The sequence below is a fragment of the Bidens hawaiensis genome, unplaced genomic scaffold (assembly GCF_021521415.1).
Source record: "Bidens hawaiensis isolate Kalapana, Puna unplaced genomic scaffold, B.hawaiensis_p1.1 tig00010382_1, whole genome shotgun sequence".
Taxonomy (NCBI): Eukaryota; Viridiplantae; Streptophyta; class Magnoliopsida; order Asterales; family Asteraceae; genus Bidens; species Bidens hawaiensis.
Genome location: NW_027491787.1, coordinates 180,674 through 200,796, shown reverse-complemented (window position 1 = coordinate 200,796; position 20,123 = coordinate 180,674). Strand labels below are relative to the sequence as shown.

Genomic DNA, 20,123 nt, shown 5'->3' with positions numbered 1-20,123 from the left:
ATAATTTATAACACTAGCAAAAAGGACATGATAGGTGACAAGTGACAACAAAACAATGAATAGTTAAATGTTTATAAAAGTTGGAGTGGAATAACGGGAAGGCATTGGTCAGCTAAACTCGAGCGTTGATAAATCCGACGGTTGTCAAACTCGAGCGTTAAGGCGACTGAGTTTACAAAATCAATATAAGCCCTCAATTGGTTATGTCAATCAATATAAGAACTATGCCTTCTTTAGGAAGTTGTAGGTTCGAATTCGAGTGACCAGGGGGGTTATTTTGTCTGCGTCATGTCAGATTATTTTGACTTTCGTGATAGCACAAATTGTGTCAACTGGCATAAGGGGAGAAGGGTTCTCCAAGGACGCAAGAAAGACTCGGGAACCATGGGTTATGCATTTCGGGAGAAACTTTCAGGGGCTTTCAAATTGGGCTTAGGCGTAAGCCAACCTGCGACCAATTATAGTTATGCCGAAGATTGTCGTTAAAAAAATAAAACAATGAATAGTTAGTAACATAATATAGAATACAATGGTCACGATATTGCATATTATCAATCAACCCAATGATACCATTATTTAGAAAAATCCATTGTGTTGTATCCTGTTGTATTATGACCTATGTGACAACTAAACAATGAATATAATGGGTCTACCCATATCCAAAATTCGATCTTGCTAAATGAATAGGTAGTATAAAATTTTCATTATTTTTGTTATTATCATTCTTTGTAGAGTAAAAAACGCATATAATAAAAGTTATAAAAGAACAAATATAAGTAAAATTAGTTATGATAATATAATATTAAAAAATTAAACAAGAGGTTAAACACATTTTTTACCATGTGTTTGAATGCGTAAACACATTTTTTACCATGTGTTTGAATGCGTAACACATATTTGACAATGTATTTGAATGTCTAACACATCTCTTTGACCATGTGTTTAGATGTCTAACCCATAGTTAGACAATTTTTTGGATCGTTCTTACCATAACTATTTTTTCACAATTAATATTTAATGCAACCCATTACAAAACAAAAGAAAATTCATATCATCAAGCAAAAATACATCCAAATAATATTATTCCTACAAACCAATTTAGCATAAACGATTATATCATTTTAATTATTATTAATACATAGCAAAGCAAGTCAAATAAAACTTAAATTCCACAAATACAAAGTTAACAGACTTCTGTAAGTGTATAGTCTTAACTTAAGCACCACCTTTCTTCTTGCTGTCTTTTGCTTGTTTAATATCTTTAGTAAGCATTCTCGGCGCAATCGCCATGGACATAAGTTCTTGAAACAACAGTTTACACGCGTACGGGATATGCACCTGAACAATATCTGTCTTGTTCTTGCACCCTCGGCACTCGAAAGAATTCTTTTTGAGATTAGCAACTGCGATCAACCCACACTTCTCACAAACATGGACCCGATACGCATCGCTTTGGTCAAACAGTCGTTCTTTAAGAAAGTGAGCAGCACCGTGAGCAATCATGCAGTCACGTTCCATCTCACCGAACCTAAGCCCACCGTCACGTGACCGTCCCTCAGCTGGCTGTCGAGTCAGAATCTGAACCGGACCTCGTCCACGTGAGTGGATCTTGCCGTCCACCATATGCTTTAACCTTTGGTAGTATGTGGGTCCCAGGAATATCATAGCCGGAAGCCGACGGCCCGTGTGACCGTTGTACATGGTCTCGAACCCACGCATCTGGTAACCACACTTATGTAGCGCCCTACTAATATTATCCACCTGCCACGTCATTGATTTTTAAATCAGTTATAATAATAATAATAATAATTAACAACAATAACAATAACAATAACAATAATAACAACAATAACAATAACAATAACAATAACAATAAATTAATAATACAATTGCTTACAGTAACATCGGTGAAGGGAGTAGCGTCTCCTTCCTTGCCCATATGAGCAGCGACTTTCCCCATGATACACTCGATAAGTTGACCAATGGTCATACGGGACGGGATAGCGTGTGGGTTGACTATAATATCAGGGGTGATACCTTCAACGGTCCATGGCATGTCTTCTTGCGTGTAAGTCATACCGACGGTTCCTTTTTGACCGTGTCTACTACTAAACTTATCTCCAATTTGGGGTATTCTCACAGATCGAACCCGCACTTTAACAAACCTTAACCCGTCAGCATTGGTAGTCAGCAGTACCTGGTCAACCATTCCGTTTTCGCTATGACGTAAGCTCGTGCTGTGATCACGACGAGTGTAACGCGAAGCTTGACCCTGCACATCGTCCTGAGCGATGGGTGTTGTTTTTCCAATTATCACATCTTCACCTCCAACTCTTGTTCCCTACAATTTAAACATTATATAAAGATACGAATACGCTAAGAAAGAATTTTGCATCTACGATAAATAAAAGTGACCACTCACAGGGGGAGCTAGACCGTCGTCATCCAATTTATCATACGAACCATGCCTCATACCCTGTAAAAACAAAGGAAAAGTAAAATAACAGTCTTAATAGGTGGCAAAACGGGCACATCAGTAACAGGTAGCAAAAAATGACGGTTACCATGGTATTAGATCTATCGGGGCGACCAAAATCTTCTTTCACTAGTGTCCCCATCTTCTTTTCTTCATCCCTATATAAAACGTATGCATATATTACTTATAAAGAGACCAAACACCTTTACAAAACAGAAAAGTCAATTTGGGTAACCAAGCGCACCTGTATGATCGGAAGAAAAGGGATCTGAAGAAACCACGATCGATTGATGATTGGTTCATAATAACCGAATCTTCTTGGTTATATCCAGAATAACAAGAAATTGCCACAATTGCATTCTAAAAAATAAAATAATAGAAACTCAAGAGACGATTTTGTGGTTGAACAATAATAAAAAAAACAATGCAATCTTATATAAATTTAATATATTTACAATGCCAGCTGGAAGTTGTCTGAAATGCAAGTGCTCCATTGCACGAGTAGTCACAAGTGGTTTTTGAGGATAGTAGAAAACATACGCCAGTGTATCCTAAAACAAACATAATTGCAACAAAACAGTAAGAAAATAACATGACATATATTTTTGTAGAAAGAAAAATTTTGTTAGTTGTTACTTGTTACATACCATACGGAATTGAAAATTGGTGACATAAATCCCCATAGCTTGTTTACCCATGGCTGACTGATATGTATTACGTGGGGACTGTTTACACAAAACATAATAAAAAAAAATATCATTGTGCAAAGTAAATTACAGTTTTGATGTAAAAACGTACCTGATTGTGATCAGGAAATGGTATGATGGATGCACAAACACCCAAGATCAATGATGGATGAATTTCATAATGTGTATAGGTGTCAGAATAAGACTCGTCTGGATTTAGCCTCGCGCTTACAAGATCCTTCACAAATTAAAAATATACAATTATTGAACAAATAAACTAAACAGTAAGTCCATTTTTAATTCATAAACTTACATTGATGGTCATGGAAATCATAGTAGTCTCTTCTTCTTCTGTATCAATATACTCAATGAAACCATTAGACACAAGATCATGCCAGCCACCATCTTCAGGGGTTTCCTGTAAAAAATAACAGAAACAAACATAAAGTTACTAATTATAAAATCAAGTTATAACTTTATAAGACAGGAAACTATAAGTCTATGAGCTACAAACAAGAAGTTTCTAATTATACCCTTAGTTGCAGCTTTTGGATGTCTTTCTTTTTTATTAAAAGTCTTTGCTTCTCAACAATGAAAAGTGGGCGACTGCAACGGCCATAATCAGTATAGATTCGAAGTTCTTTCAAACGAATATCACGAACAACTCCAACTTCAGTGTTCACATCAACCTGAAAAGTTTAAAATGATAAATATCAAAGATTTAGCTTTGACCTAAATGTGCACAAATCATTGACCAATGAGTGATAACTGATAAGATTATTAATATAAATACTCACTCGTCTTCTTAATCTCCTCAGAGTCCTAACCAACATGTCGGGATCACGATGAATTCCCACCCACAGACCATTCACAAAGATTTTTGTACCTTGTGGGATGACAGCAGGAGAAATTTCCTAAAACAGAAGTTATAGGTGTAACAAATATTATAAAAAGGGAGAAAAAGATGGGAACATTAATTATTTGAAAATGCTTAATTATGTTTACCTCAAAATTTTCTGTACCCCATTCTTCCAAAAATTCCAGAATTGGGTATGCGGCTCACCCGACAGTAATGTAAACCATCAAAGCAAGGTTTTTCACCAGCCCACATGCCTATAATAACAGCCAGATAAGATTGCTTATATGTATAACAAATACATACAATAGATATAGATATATACTGACCTGTCCTTCAGGGGTTTCTGCAGGGCACATCATTCCCCATTGTGAGTTGTGCAGCTGTCTTGGTTTTGCCAATTTTCCTGTTTACACGTATCAAAACTTGATTAGAACCCTAGGCGAAACAAATATCGAGCAAGAAAACAAAACAAAAGGTAGCAATCTATGATATCCCAGATTATCAAAAATCCAAATAAAATAATTAAAAAAACTCACCTTCACGCCCAATTGGAGAGTTTAATCTTCTTAAATGTGACAGAGTAGATGCATATGTCAAACGATTCAACACCTGCAAGTTTCATAAATAATACATTTGATAAAAAGAAATTTAACCAACCGTCTCCTTGAATGGCATTAAAGTAATAACAACAAAAGGCAACGCTAAACAACCAGACCTGTGAAACACCAGCCCTTGTTCCGGCTGCATTCGCTTGCCCCCAATTTCCAGTAGCAAGGGAGTATTTAAGGCCGCTGGTAATTGTTTTTGCTTTGATTGCAAATTGCAGATTAACATCTTTCCCATTGTCCACACACTGCAAATTGACAACAAGATTCTAATATAAAATATGAAGTGATATCAATATGCATTTAAAATATTAAATTTGTAATTACCTTTTGCACGTATCCTCTTACATCTCTTGTTAACTTTCTAAAGAGCTGCATTCATACAAGAGGCAACAACTTGATAAATACTAATATTTAGTAAGTGTTAAAACTAAAAATAAATAAATTAAACCCACCATTCTAAATAAGCCACCTAGCAAAGGACCAGCAAGATCAAGTCTCTTATTGCCATAATGATCCCTATCATCCTCAGCCCTCCGACCAAGAGCACATAACAAAAGACGATGAATAATATATCTGATGAGAGTAAAGAAACATCAATTGATTTTATAAATATAAACAAAAAAAGAGTAATAACAGATGATATCAAAAGCCAGCACGTATGAAAACGAATAAGATTACCCAAAGTAGTAAGTTTTTTTTGTTTCACAGTACTCTTCAACTCCCACATGAGGAAGCATTTCTTTTTGAAGAATATCACGGGCATACCTGCAAATTAAAAAGGTTACAACACACATACATACACATATATACGTGTGATACTTATGAGAACCTCATTACCTATGACACTATGGACAAGAAACATACTTAATTTACTTAAGACACTATTAACAAAATACATAATTCTCTTCTCTTTTGTGACACCAACAGTAGCACCTCTTTTACCAATGTAATCCAATGCTACCTGCAATTAGAGAGAAACATCATAACTATTATACATGACGATCAGGAAACTGTTTACACAAATAAAAGAAGCAAAAACGTACTTGCTGATTTTGTATAACAAATGCTTCTTCTAACGAAGGCCGCAGCAACTCCATCATTTGAGTATCAGCAAAATCATAACAAATATGTTCTAATATATCTTTATCAGCAACAAATCCCAGTGCTCGAAACACAATAATAATAGGAATCTCAGTTCGAATGTATGGAAGTGTAGCCCTAATATATTGACCCGAAGAGCCCTGCAAGTGCAGAAAACAAAGAATAAACAGGATGATACTGCCTAAAATATATCGACTAATCAAAGATATTATTTCAGGATTAATATATCATCATACCCCTTTGGCACTAGCCAGAGAAAGCATCCGGACAAACATGGTACTAGGTGGTCTGTTCTGAGATTCTGCCATTGAGCGAACTTCTCCCACATAAGCATATTTGTTCGGTTGTCTCTTTTTAAATACATAAACATGATTGGTGCTCATTTTCTCTTGAGCAATTAGCACTTTTTCACTTCCATTTATTATAAAATATCCACCTTGATCATAAGGGCACTCTCCAAGCTCGGTTAAATCCTTTTCAGAATTCTGAAATAACGTACAGTAACTAGACCGTAGCATTATAGGAACCTGAAATGTTTGATAAAAGATGGTTAGATAAATCCACATTGGCACTGTAAAATACAAATTATTTCACTTTTAAGTACCTTTCCAATGAAAACTTTAGCAAAATCCTGAGTTTCTGTGACTTCTTCACCATCATGCCCTTTCTTTATAGCGCGTTTTGTTACATCGACGTATAATGGTGCAGAATATGTTAGGTTTCTCAGCCTTGCTGCCTTTGGAAACAACGTGGCGGTTTCACCGTCCGATTCGGTCATCATGGGTTTACTCAGATAAATCTGACCAAAGCTGATTTTATAGATAGTTTGCAGGAGAATTAAGATGAATATATCAGATATATAAGCAGTTACATGTCAAATTTGATAACTACAACAAAATTGATGTTGCATATTCATAATTGAGGAGTTTTGATGAAAAGTGAGTTTTATACTTTTATACACTAATAACTGATTATAATCATCACTGAAAGTGTCTTGGATGTAATCCAAGAACTAGTTAATTTGTAACTTTTTAAATCGTAATTTCAGTCAACAAACCAAATCCACCAAATTTTAAAACGAGACCCAATTCCTAAATTATGACTTTTGTTAATTGGTGACCAAATAGGGTCAACAATGGATTTGAATGATCATAGATACCTCCCAAAGTGTTTTAAATCCAAAATCTAGTGTGGACAGTTATAAAACTCGTACTGATGGTTTTGGGTACATGGGGGTCAATGACTTATGACTCAATCGTGACCTTGGTTTTAAAAAGCGATATGGCGACCGGTGGCAGTGCGTTTTGATCCCAGAATCCGATGTGTGATGCACAATGCGCAAAGTGTGCGCATCACGTATGCAAGGCTTTCATTATCAAAAAAGTACTACAAAATCATTTATGAACATTTTTTTAACTTGTTAACTTTTAAACACTAAAATACAAGATATTTTTATCATCTTTTGTTAAATTTGTTCAATTAAGTGGTCTATAATCAATGATCAGATTTGTCCAATCAGAATTATAAAAAGAAAAAAGAAAAAAAAAACTCAAATCCAATGGAATCCATAATCCGATGTATTAAAATACTAGTCAACAGCATAAGGTGTCGCTTCACACATGCAATTGAATTGAGCCATATCACATGATGTGCGCATCATGGAATTGCATCATACAATACAAACTCATCGCCGCATCATATGACACGCATATTATGCGCGCACTTTAAAACCAGGACGGTGACTATGTAAAATTAGTGTGACAACTCAATCCAAGTTCCAAACAGCAAGTACATGACCAAATTCATATAAAGTATAAACTAATGAAAACCTAAGTTTAGAGGTGAACTGGTCATGAATCATGATAAGACATTCACATTATAAGCTATGCAAGTGTAAAGTATTGAATTATACTTGTTTCATAGCTTTGCTAGCTTGTATACCTAGTGTTAACTGTTAAATCCTATAAAGACTAAAATTTTATTTTTAACGAACAATAAACCAATACTGCCACATGTCTATAGCATTATACCACTCATCAACCGATCGTAAACAACTTCTGGTCAAAACGGAACCTTTTGGTCAATTATGCTCATTTGTGTTCGTTTCTCTTTGTTTATGTCCATTTCTGTTAGTGAACTAATAGTCCAGGATTTAATCGAACGAACATGAAAAAGCCCATTCTCTTAATAAACCAACACAAACACATAAAATTGCTCAATTATATGTTAGTATTCATGTTCGGTTAAAGTTAAATCAACTACAGGCCTTACATACCACTGTTAAACCCTAAAATCATCACTAATGAATAATAACAATAACACTAACAATACCACTAACAATAATAATAAGCCATCACTGCCACGTATCAATTACAATTATACCACTACTAATTCCAACTAACCAAACTCAAAACCCTAACTAACCACAAACCTCTGCAAAATCAGGCTGGTGACCGGGATTATGCTGCGATTCGGGCCGAATCTCGATATCCGCAGACTCATCTACAATCTCCTGCATAGTATTCTGGATAAACTCATCGAACGAATCGAGCTGTTGACGAACGAGGCCTTTCTCTTCGAAGTACGAACTGATAACCGCCCAAGCATCCTCTTGAGTAATATCTTCTTCGTCATCATCATATCCTTGATCGTACTCTTCTTCCAAATCCATTGATTGGTTAACTGATTGATGTTTAGAAACCCTAACTTAGATCAAGTATCCAGTAGTTGTATTGGAGTTTGTTAGAAGTGGAAGATGTGTGTAGACGGCTGGATGTTAATAGTGGGGTTTATTGAGAATGGCGGTACAGGCTGCTACCTCGAGCTTGGCTCGTTTAACTTACAAAGAGCTTCAACTTATTTTAAACTCTATTTTTAAAGTTTAAGCTTGGCTCATGAGTAGATTTTTAAACTCAAGCTCGACTCGTTTACTATTATTAATTATATTTTATATAACTATAACTATTTTTATATATTTTTATCTATTTTCGCATAGCATTATATATGTAAATTAATAATTATTAAATATATATATATTTTAAAAAATTATATATATGACAGGCTCGTTAAGGTTTGCAGGCCGGATCGAGCTTGATAAGTGAAACTTGATTTCGGGCTCGTTTATTAAACGAGTTTATTTTTTGGCTCTGGCTCGATCGAGCTTTGTTAACGAGCCGATCTCAAGTAGCTCGCGAGCAGCTCAGCTCGTTTGCACACCTAGATGTAATGGTGATAGAGTACGGACAGGTATATGGGTCGTGTTTGGGTTAGACGGGTAAATTTGAAACTTGTTGTTAGTTAGACTTGAACGTTGTGTTCGGCCTGTAAAGTCGTAATTGCATGACTTTGAATAGTAATGAAATGATGTCAATTTTGTATGACGTATGCTATAACACACAACGTTGAATGGCATTCAACCATTGGTATATAGCAAAATGAATAGTAATCGTCAAACTTTTTCCCGGTAAAAATGGTTATTCACCCATAATAATTAGGATAAAATATTAGTGATGCAAGACCCTAAACTTTTTCTCGGTAAAAATCGTTATTCACATTGATACTGTGATAAAATAAACTGTAGCAGCAAATACATTCAAACATTCAGAATTTAAACATAGAAACAAAACAAATAAAATCCAGATTCAAATAAATGACTTAAAATACAATGTTAGTCTTTAGCACGGACAACTCCTTTAACAGTCAAGAGATCTTGGCCCAGACATCTAGTGATTTAAATCTGAAATCGGGTTAATATTCATGCAAAAAGGTCGATGACTCTAAGTGAGTTATAGTTTAAACAAAAATAGACTTTTGTCACACAAATCTTTTATTTCTCTTATAACATCTTATAGCATAACATAATATGTTAAAGCATGAGGTCATAATGGATTCATACTCTATAGCGACCCGGCCCATGCGTTATAACTATAATAAGTCTATAACAATATAACATATAACATAAACAAAATCAAAGTGTGAATAAAAATTACTTGACCAATCAATCTTAAACCATCTATGTATTCGTCAACATTTTATGATTTTCGTAGTTACATGTACTAAATAACTTTCATAGCTTTTAAAACAATACAAGTAGAGAAATATAGTTGAAAATAATTTCACCTACTTTACATACAACTAATTGTAAGTATTTATGAGTTGTCTAGTTAGTAGTTAATGGTTTTTGTTATTTGTAATGGGAGTTTGTAGGTGGCTAAATTGTGTCTAAAATGAAACTAAGATAAACAAGATATCAACACTCAAAGTAGTGAGTTTGACATAAAATATAAAAGAATAAAACGTATAAAAGTCGTCTCGCGTGATTTTTGATGAGTGTAAAATAAACATCAAAGATCGAGTTATATAATGTTAATATTCGGCAATAAACTACAAAATGAAAAATCTAAATCCATAAATTTTAATATCTTAAGATTATAAACTAGTATTAAGCTTCATCAATGATAAACCTATAGCTAATGTAAGCCGTTTGGTTGTTGCTGGGCCAAACTCAACAAAGCCCATGCACTCGGGCGAGTATAGACCAAACCACATTTCGTCATCACATTACTTGAAACCGGTTTCGACCTGATACGATAAAACATGCCAAAAAGACCATTTTTTCCTTCCCAAACCGGTTCGATAGTGCTGAACAGTCTTGTCTCCAAACCGGTTTTCAATCTGTTCCGTATTATTTCAACCCACTTTTGACCGATAGTTGGCCAACCATAAAACCCAACTTGTACATGTCTACCTCAAACTTTAATTTTTATATATTGAGAATAAACTACAAACAAGTCATATTTCGTAATTTAAACTTATTTAGATTTATTCGAGCATTAAATATGAATTTGAGGGATTCCGACAATAGATTTCGAAAACAAATCAACACGATTTTTATGGTATAATAAAACTTAAGAACGAATAGACAATAGAAAGTGAGAATGCAAGAATTGTATCATTTTCGAATGCAATGAATATGGCTATGTGTTATATAATATATACTTACTATTGGTTATGTGTTATATTATATATACTTATATAGTCTTCATTTATCATACGTTTAGGTATTGTTTTGTACCATGCTTATCGAGTGTTACATGCATGTTTAATGAAGGGCAACACATTTTTTACGGAAAAGTTAAAACTGAAAAAGTCACATTTGTGTTTTTTGGTGTTTCAGTCGTCTAGAATTTGGATAAATAATTATAAATTTAGAAGGGTTATTATGTTACGAAAAACATACCAAGTACCAACGAGTATGAGCTATGATTTTACAATCAGTTTTGAGTCAAATAATACACACACAGACATGAACCATTGCGTTAAGACATTAAGACCAAGGAGACATTTCATTTATTTGTATGTATGTTGGATCGATCATATAACAATGTTTTGATCATCATACCCTAACTCGTTCCAATAGTACATATACATGTGTTGTTGGTGATAACGAGTCACGACAAACTTTTTATCGAAGGACAAACGAGTAGACGTAAGATAGATTACTTAATTTCCACCCGAAACACGGAAAATACTTGCATTTATCTTTGATCTTAATATCTTATACTATTTTCAAATTGTGGTTTACATATTGTTAGTATATAACTATTAGCTGATTGATTAACAAAAAAACTCTTTTGCCTTGTAATCAAACTACTATCAAAATTCTTCAGAATAAATAAACACACTATTAAAAAATTATTCTTATACTGATCATCCTAGTAACAATTTTAGTTCTTATAATCTTATCATTATCAATTGGGTGACCCAATTTTTATTAGATCAATTTAATTAATTTAATATATTTGTTATGTCAAGTAATATATCATTTAAAGAGAAAATAAAAACACATGTGAGTAACATTAGGTGAAAGTAACTAATTTTTACTCAATTTACATATATATTTTTAAAAAGTGACATTTAACTGTTTCACCAATGAGAGTTGAAAAGGCAAATCAAGTAAACATAGCTTGCACAACTTCGCATGCCAGTGGTCCACTAGTCCTAACTCCTAAATCATGCCACTATATTATATAACTGTAATTGTATGTAAAAAAATAATAATATTTTGCTGAAATGGGAATGCAATGAAAGTAGATATTACTTGGTGCAACTTTCTCAATCCATGAGTAAGAATGTCCAATGAGTTTTTTTTATTTTTTTTTAACAACAAATTTCTTTAAAAGCAAGCAAGACGCGAGAAACCGAACAACAAAGGATATACAACTTGAAATTACACTAATAATTCCAAAGCAAATTTTTAAAGGAATACAATTTTTTAATCCAAAGGAAACTCAAATATTTTATGTCATCCACCGTTTTGGAAAAGCTAGCCGACTTGTTTTGAAAGAGGACTTCGTTACATGTCTTACATATACACCAGCACGTCGTGAAGATGATCGTGTATATCACCTTGTTTTTCTTGTAACCCAAAATTGCTTGATTTAAGCAAGTCTCGGACCGAGAAAGCGAAAATTAGAGGTATATGACACCAATTGCTAACAAATTGCCAAAACTACACGAGGTGAAAAGATGGCCACCAGTGTCCTCGTATTCTTCATAAACATAGCAATTCCCTGGGCCCACGTCTATATTCTGAATTGTAAGGGAAACCGGGTTAACAACCTATCAATTTCCGCATTCCAATCATGCATGTTGACCTTAATCGAAACCTAGTTATTCCATTTCATAACAAACGAAACAAACGAGTTGGAAGACTTGAACAGAAGCTGCTTCATGACAACAACCATGAAATAAGTAAATACATATAAACGTTCATTCATTTTTATGGCGTTTACGGTAAGCCTTAGGACTACCAATCCTCAATACTCGAGTTTGAGATCTGAGACGAAATTTCAACCATCAATTATTGGTCTGACGCTCTAGAGACTCAGACCGGTACCAATAGACCAGACACCTGATGATTTCTCTAATCATATTTTTTTATTGGAGTTTTCTAGTAATATAAACATTAACATCCTATAGATTTTTTCAAGTGTCTACTAGACCGATTTTTAGTAGGATTCAATAATATTTTAGGCATGTATTGTGTGCTGTGATCTAAATTTCTTATTTTTATATACAAAAAGTCCTCAACACCTATCATTTTATAGATTTGACATGAACAAAAGTACCCGACGATTAATTTTATATTCTGTAATTTGTTTAATTTCAACAATTAATTTTCTATTTCCCGCCGTTAAAAAAAATAATTTTCTATTTACCCATAACATTTAATTATTTAAATACATTATGACGGCCTTTTTTAATATATTTTTTACTCGTTCTCGTATTGAGGTGATAAGTAAAATAAATTATTTTTCTTATCAATTTGACAAAGGAAGAAAGTTTAATATACTTTTTAAATATGTCGACTAAGACAAAAGTCGTTTATTTACGTTTTAAAGTTTTGTTAAAAAAATACACTAACAAAAAGAGTTAAAAGACTAACATTTTAAAATTTTAAATATTTAGATTTTTTTAATCTATCATAAAATGCATGGTAGCTAGGGATGACAATACGCTGAGCTCGGGTCAGGTATTGATAATCTCAGTCTCATACTTAGTGTAAAATCATGTCTCATACTTGATCCATTACTCATCGGTTTGGGTAATTACTCGTCAGTTATTGAACATAACCACGACCGTATTGGGTATACCCTTTGGAATTTTCAAGTACATTTTTATCGTTATATTTATATATCAACTATGCAAATTAAAATATGATACATTATAAATTTATGTTTATACTTTACAACATACAAAATATAAGCAATATCAATAAATACATGCCCATAAAATCAATAATTATTAATAGAAAGATAGCTAAAAGCGGGGAAAGTAAGGCTACTTACATTGATTTACAACCAAAAATCATATCTTAAAAATGACGGCTTCAGGAAATAGAGAAAGTCGCCTTGTCACCAACTGAGGTCGGAGTGAGTGCAGGCCCTCAAGATACAACATACAAGAGGATGGGTTTGTGTTCTTGGCCGGGACTTTAACTATGATGTATCTCCATCTTTGGCTTGATACCCCAAACTCACTTTATCAATGAGAGTTTTACCATCTTAAAACGTAAAGTCGGGATGTCAGGATTGCAAGCAACAAGGAAATAAAACACAAAAAACTCAAAACAAGCGGTTTTCAAATTTAAGGTCGGAAATTGAAGTAAATAACTATGATGAACCTACTAAAATGATGTATTGGTAGACATGGTTAAGGGAATATTTTTTTTTATAAATCTGGGTATATGGTTCGAGTAATCGGGTCGAATACGACCTAATCTCATATCCTCCCTATGCACGTGATAATTTTTTAATCTAATTCTATACCCAACTCAATACCGGTCGGGTTTGAGGCATATCTGCCCCATATATTTAAGCTTTCAGATACACTAATTACGTATATATGTATGAACATTTAGTTTGATGCACAAAATATGAAAACTTTAGTGTGTCACAAAAAAAATGCCTCGTCATAGGAGGGTTTTTTTCTTCTTCTTTTAATCCAAATATTTCATGCTATCATGTCACAAAAGTTCAAAACTCAAAGATATGTAAGGAAAAAAAACATTAATCTCTTCATTACTTTGACCTGTATTAAAAAAATTATGTACATAACCTCAAAATATATTATTATTTTTTTATTTCTCTTTCTTATGTATTGTAATGGACAATTATGTCAATCATAATTAAAATAAAGCCGAAAGAACGTATAAAACTTTTGATGGGTTCTCTCTAAATATCTCAATTGACACATACTCAACACATATTTAATTTTTTATGAGAAAGATACACAATTTTTTTAATAACAAATTTCTTTTAATTTCCGCCGTCTATATATGCAAGTTAACGAACAATTGATGTACACTTTTGTTGTTGTTGATGTTCCTATTGTTGTTGTTGCTGGTGTTGTTGTTGACGTTGTTGTTGTTTTGGGCGAAAAGAGCTGGTGGCTCAAGTCCCTACAATCCCAACGATAACAAACCGTTTGGTTAAAAAGAGCAGCAACATGTCGTATATGTTACATAGTTTACTTTAGAACAATAAATTGTTTTATTCTTTCACACAATGTATTTGAAAAATAAAAATTATTTGAACCATAGTTGTCTGTTTTTACACATGATTGTTTTTGTTCACATATTGGTATTTTATGACACGGAGAAACATAGAAGAAGACCACTACCGCGTATTGATAATTCATACGAGGGCATTGGTTAAAAAAACAGACAGGGAGACTCCCGCTTATAAATATTTCGCGTTTGTCAATAGCACACCACCCATTAGTTAAAAAAAAGAGACAGAGAGACTCACACTTATAAAATAGCAACAAAATTTATATACTAAGATTTTTATTAATATCTTTCATAAAACACATGGAAGCATCAAGCAAACATCATATGTGTGCACTAAACAAGTTATTAGGTCACCAAAGATCAACACACGTACCAACCTTGCCTACCTGTCATCTACCTTATTCGATTCACAATAAGCATTAATAATATTATTAAAAACTTGTACTTTATGCATCATAAATTGTATATTAATCTGTATTTAACAGTTTTGACTCCAGCAAGTGGACCAACCAAAGGTTATTATAAAGATCACTAAACATGTATGCACATTTTATGAATCTTTTAACAAATTTCAGTCTTCTCTTTATAATATCACTCTCATAATCTTTTTGATTTAATAGGGGTGGTGTGTTTGTCTCCATGAACAAGTCTCAATGGATCCCTGTTGTGTGCCTAAGGGTCATAGCCATGGTTTCGACTTTTGTAGCCGCGGTTCTCATGGTCACTAGCCATGACTCGGCTAAAGTCTTGGGCATGACCTTTCAAGCCAAGTATAGCAACTCACCCACACTCAAGTAAGTCAATTCCGTCACTACTAGAAAAATGAGTATCGCTGACAATATTTCACTGACAGAATAAGAATAATAAGCTAAGGATTTTTAGGGCGATATGAATTATTAAAGGAGCTACTGTTTACCTTATCTTGGTCGCACACCATTATGCTATTTTAATGTCATATATTATATAGTTTTATTTATTAGTAGTTCTAATTTTATTCCAGGCTATTACTAATTATATTATTGTTAAACTTTAATTTCCTCCTGTATCCCCTCAAACATATTTTTTTAGAGCCGAGGGTCTCTCAACATAAACCCTTTTTTTGGGTGTTCATTAAAACTTTAATCTTCCAAGTTTTTTGAATCCGCATTTGAAAATTATAATTGTTGAAGATGATACAAGAGTCATTCAAGATTAGGCCTGGTAGCCCACAATGAGTTGGCTAACTTGCTTAGACCATGCGTACCCGGCATGCGTTTTGGCGTTTTGGGAATAAAACGCGGGAGGCAAACCCCCCCCCCTCATTTTGGCTAGGCGTTTCCTACAAAACGTATATGGCACAAATTTTGAGGGTTTTGTGAGTGAAAGGTAGAGAGGGGGAGGCGTTTTGGGGTCTTTTTCCCACTACACCCACATTTTGTAAAATGTCCAAAAACTGATTAAGCGCCACATGACATAAAATGTCCTAGTGTGTCTAGTTTTGACTACTCATGGTCTTAGAATAAAATTAAACATTTAAAGCTACAAGCTTAGATGTTACACTTATATGTTCTATATAGTAAATATTAGCATTTACATGCATTGATGAAACTAGAGGGACCTTTAAGTGACCAAATTCTCTAGACATTTAAAACTCTTGTGACATAATATTTAAAAAAAATGTAACAAAATATATCGTGGTCTTTCAGTTAATATTTATCGACTCTGTTATGTTTACTTGATACGTTATTGATGTCGTTGTATAACGTATAATACTGACTTGAATATATTTGGTGTTAGGTACTTTGTGGTCGTTAGCATTATCACGACAATTTATAGTTTCGGGGCACTCTTTGTTCCTCCAAAGAAGTTGGGCCGTCATGTTCTTGTTTTGGATGTGGTATTTAAAACTCTTTTTTGTTTTTGTTTTTTTTTAATCATGAGAATTCGTTACTGGAAAACTTTCAAATCACTTAATGGTCATGTATAATATTTGTTCTTCTTTTTCTATGTAGATTATCATGGCGTTTTTAATATCGAGTTTCTCGGCTGCGGTTGGAGTTGGGCAACTGGGGAAGGAAGGGAACACACATGCCGGGTGGCTACCGATATGTGGCCAAGTTCCTAAATTCTGTCACCATGTTACGGCAGCATTAATCTCTGGTTTCGTAGCGGTTATCCTTTACTTTTTGCTCATACTTTGCTCCCTTAACAACGTTCTTCATTTGGTTTCTATTAAAGCTTAGTTATTTCACTACAATACATAGTCATAAACTCTTGTTACAAGATTTACATGTTTCATTTTACAAGTTATTGTTGTTCCTCTTATGGGGATATTGTGTCTTATGTTATATTATTCACTAGAGTTACGTTATAGTGATTTGTACGTTATGCAATGAAAGTCATACATTATTTTGGATCAACCATGTTAGCTGGCGGTAAAGAGATTTTCTATTTCATATAATCATATTGTGTCTTGAAGTGTTAATGATTGAACGGGCGTAGCCCATTATACATGTTTATTACTAAAAAGAGTGACGATGATGTGATCGAAAATGATCTTAAGAGACATTAACAATTATGCATGACCTTACAATATTACCTGTAACCATTCCCTTGTTCGATCCGGTGGGTTGAATCGGTTTTTAATTTTTATTTTTTGCAAGCTTAACTAATATAAAAATATTGATGTTGTAAAGAGTTAAATATACACTCTTAATTCATATAATCTCCTTTGTTTTTAAAGAGTTACTATATTATTCTACATATTACTTTTTCTTTTAAGAAACAAGTTTAACTAATATAACAAAATGCTTAAATTAAAATCTCAGTTGGTGTAATAACTTTAATATTTTCAGAAATTAACTCTCTTTCGGTCTTCGAGTTTGGTCCTACTAGTCTGATTAATGAACTAGTTAGATGATCGGTTTGATTATGAAAACATTGGTTGTAATGTCTGAACATTTGGGTCGTGGTTATTTATATTATAATCCCTCTAATCCGCTTGGATTGTTTTATTTTTATTTTTAGTTTGCTTTAACTATTAAGGTAAACTAGTATTTCAAATGCCCGCGTTGCGGGGGTTGTGAAACCATAGCCGAATACAAAAACAAAACACGGTGTGCACCAAGAAAAAGTCTAATTTAGCAACCCACAAACCATATAATATTTAACTTTAATATCATTGAAAAGTCCAATAGGAGAGAATTTTGATAACAAAGATAACAAATACTCAGTGGCAAACAATTTTGAAACATCATATTTTCAATAACTTTGAACAGTTGTTTGAATTCACAATTAATAACCATGTTGAAGTTTACAACTAAATGCAGTCATTTAAGCTTTCAAGTTCATGGCACCCATCAGATAGGTTAATTGGTCAAAATCCACCATGAGTCATGACAATCCATCAAGTCCACCTGCATAACAACTCAAAACTTATATGTTTGTAATGGTATTTTGAATTAAAGTGGAGAGGCAAAACACATGAATATGAGTCATAAAGTTCAATACTTGTATGATAGAGGGCCAATATTTAGCTAAAAGTTGAATGATTTGGCAGTCAATGACCTTCCTGTTCATGTATTTAAATACCAACCTCAAGAATTAGCAACGACATTGCCGGCATTAAAGGCGAGAGTGACAAAGAACATGGCGGTCGCTTTGCCAGAGTCATACTTTCCGTTGAGCATGTTCACCGCCTTCGCCAGCAACCAGTTCATCTTCACGCCATAGACATATAGCTAAGAAATTTCGATTGCGTTTGATATGAATTACGCTACACCCTAATATAATAATTTGGATTATAAAATATGCATACCTTTCTAGGGGTAAAGTATTTAAGACAACGTTCAGCCAGTGATATTTTGTCTGTGGCCTTTGGCTGCAAGCAGAAACCACTGTTTTTATATAAACCAAAAAAAAAATAAAAAATACAACAATGACCAGTTTTATATATATTTCTTTTCACCAAAATAGGAGCCATAGGGGAGCATGTGCCCTCCACATATCGGTATTAACTCTCTGTAAAATACCAACAACATGCTGGATGAGGAGATTAAACCACATTAAAGAACAACTTTTGCACAGGTCAATTTAGGTTGTACAATATACCAAACGGGTCAAAAGGGTTATGGGTTGAAAGTCAACTAAGGTATACTTTAAATGTGTATAAGCTCTCAAACCAGTTTATTCAAAAGAAATATACATGAAGTCAATCGACACAAAAGCCTTTCAGATCAATCCAAGCCAACCCATTCCAAATACTACATGTTTTGACTAATTCACAGTCCCAATGACCCAACAAAAAAGAAACTTGTTGGCGAAATTTAAACTTAAAATACCAAAAATCCCAGCAAAAAAAAGGTGTTTACCTTAAAGATACCCTCACCAAACTATCCAAGAGCAATCAGATGGACTACTGTTTAAATTGCTACAGTAAACTGAAAATTAGCCCTCATGACATACCATTTAGATTATTAAATGCAAAATCTATGAGATCGAAACCTAAGTGGTGTTACCTGACTATACTATATAGTTTGACTTTGAACGGAATATATAAAGATTGTATATTTATAATTGGATTAAAATTGAGTGAAGTAATTTGTATTCATAGCATCACTAACTAATTATCATTTCTAATGTACATCAAACAACCCATGTTCATAAATCACTAATTAGTTTTCATTGCTAATATATAAAATCAGTCCCTATTCACAGCATCATTAATTTACCGCTAAAATTCATATAATCGACAAACAAATATTGAACTGAATGAAAGGAAACACAAATAGTAATTGATTGTCAAACAGAGAAAACAATCATAAAAGTAAGATGGAAATAAAATACTTACCTGAAAAATTTTAGGTTAAGGGCTAGAGCATGGTAAACGTTCGGTTCTGTGAGCTCTAAGGGTAAGGCCTAATCAACCGATGGTATTCGAGTTTTATTAGCCGCTCCGCCAAGTCCAAAATCCGGTGGTGGCAGGACCTGTTAATCGCTCCATCACGGCCACAGATTCCGATGAAGAGGCGAAGCGTTCACATCTATGCCGACATCTCCATGGGTTCCGGGAAGGAAGGAAGAGTTTTTGTCAAGAGTTATCGTGATTCGTTTTTGTATTCGTTTATCATGTAAACCGACCCATTTTGTAAACCAAAGCTTATGATATAATCAAAATGATGGATTTTATGTTACAATATTGTTTACACTTGTTGGGTCTTGAAAACATTCTTTTTGGTCCTTAAAACTCCTTAAAATGACTTAAACCAAACTTTGGGGACTATTATTGCCATTTACCAAAAACTTGTTCGACCATTTCAACCATCACATGCATCTTTACCCT

The 20,123-nt window shown here is 33.6% G+C and overlaps 1 protein-coding gene and 1 pseudogene across 2 annotated transcripts; one reads left to right on the top strand and one right to left on the bottom strand.

Annotated features, from left to right (window-relative positions):
- Positions 1-1,076: 1,076 nt before the first annotated feature.
- Positions 1,077-8,459, bottom strand: LOC143534942 (DNA-directed RNA polymerase II subunit RPB2-like; annotated as a pseudogene). Its single transcript, XR_013135630.1, has 23 exons — positions 8,162-8,459; positions 6,335-6,556; positions 5,967-6,257; positions 5,673-5,870; positions 5,526-5,590; positions 5,308-5,394; positions 5,082-5,202; positions 4,954-4,998; positions 4,737-4,874; positions 4,558-4,630; positions 4,348-4,424; positions 4,168-4,275; positions 3,960-4,076; positions 3,696-3,851; positions 3,476-3,580; positions 3,275-3,400; positions 3,124-3,201; positions 2,932-3,027; positions 2,721-2,836; positions 2,565-2,634; positions 2,423-2,476; positions 1,898-2,341; positions 1,077-1,761 (listed from the first exon to the last, which is right to left on the bottom strand). The product of XR_013135630.1 is annotated as a DNA-directed RNA polymerase II subunit RPB2-like (transcript).
- Positions 8,460-14,944: 6,485 nt separating this feature from the next.
- Positions 14,945-17,058, top strand: LOC143534951 (CASP-like protein 1C2). The gene is made up of 3 exons (XM_077029314.1): positions 14,945-15,597; positions 16,580-16,679; positions 16,795-17,058. Exons 1-3 carry the CDS (start codon positions 15,443-15,445, stop codon positions 17,023-17,025), a joined length of 486 nt encoding a protein of 161 aa, XP_076885429.1. The 5' UTR covers positions 14,945-15,442; the 3' UTR covers positions 17,026-17,058.
- Positions 17,059-20,123: the final 3,065 nt, after the last annotated feature.

What these genes read in the sequence shown, in the direction of transcription:
- LOC143534951 (XM_077029314.1), top strand. Translation starts at nt 15,443, where the DNA reads ATGAACAAGTCTCAATGGATCCCTGTTGTGTGCCTAAGGGTCATAGCC. An exon ending in AGCAACTCACCCACACTCAA is followed by an intron (nt 15,598 to 16,579) that starts GTAAGTCAATTC and finishes ATTTGGTGTTAG; the next exon opens with GTACTTTGTGGTCGTTAGCA. An exon ending in ATGTTCTTGTTTTGGATGTG is followed by an intron (nt 16,680 to 16,794) that starts GTATTTAAAACT and finishes TTTTCTATGTAG; the next exon opens with ATTATCATGGCGTTTTTAAT.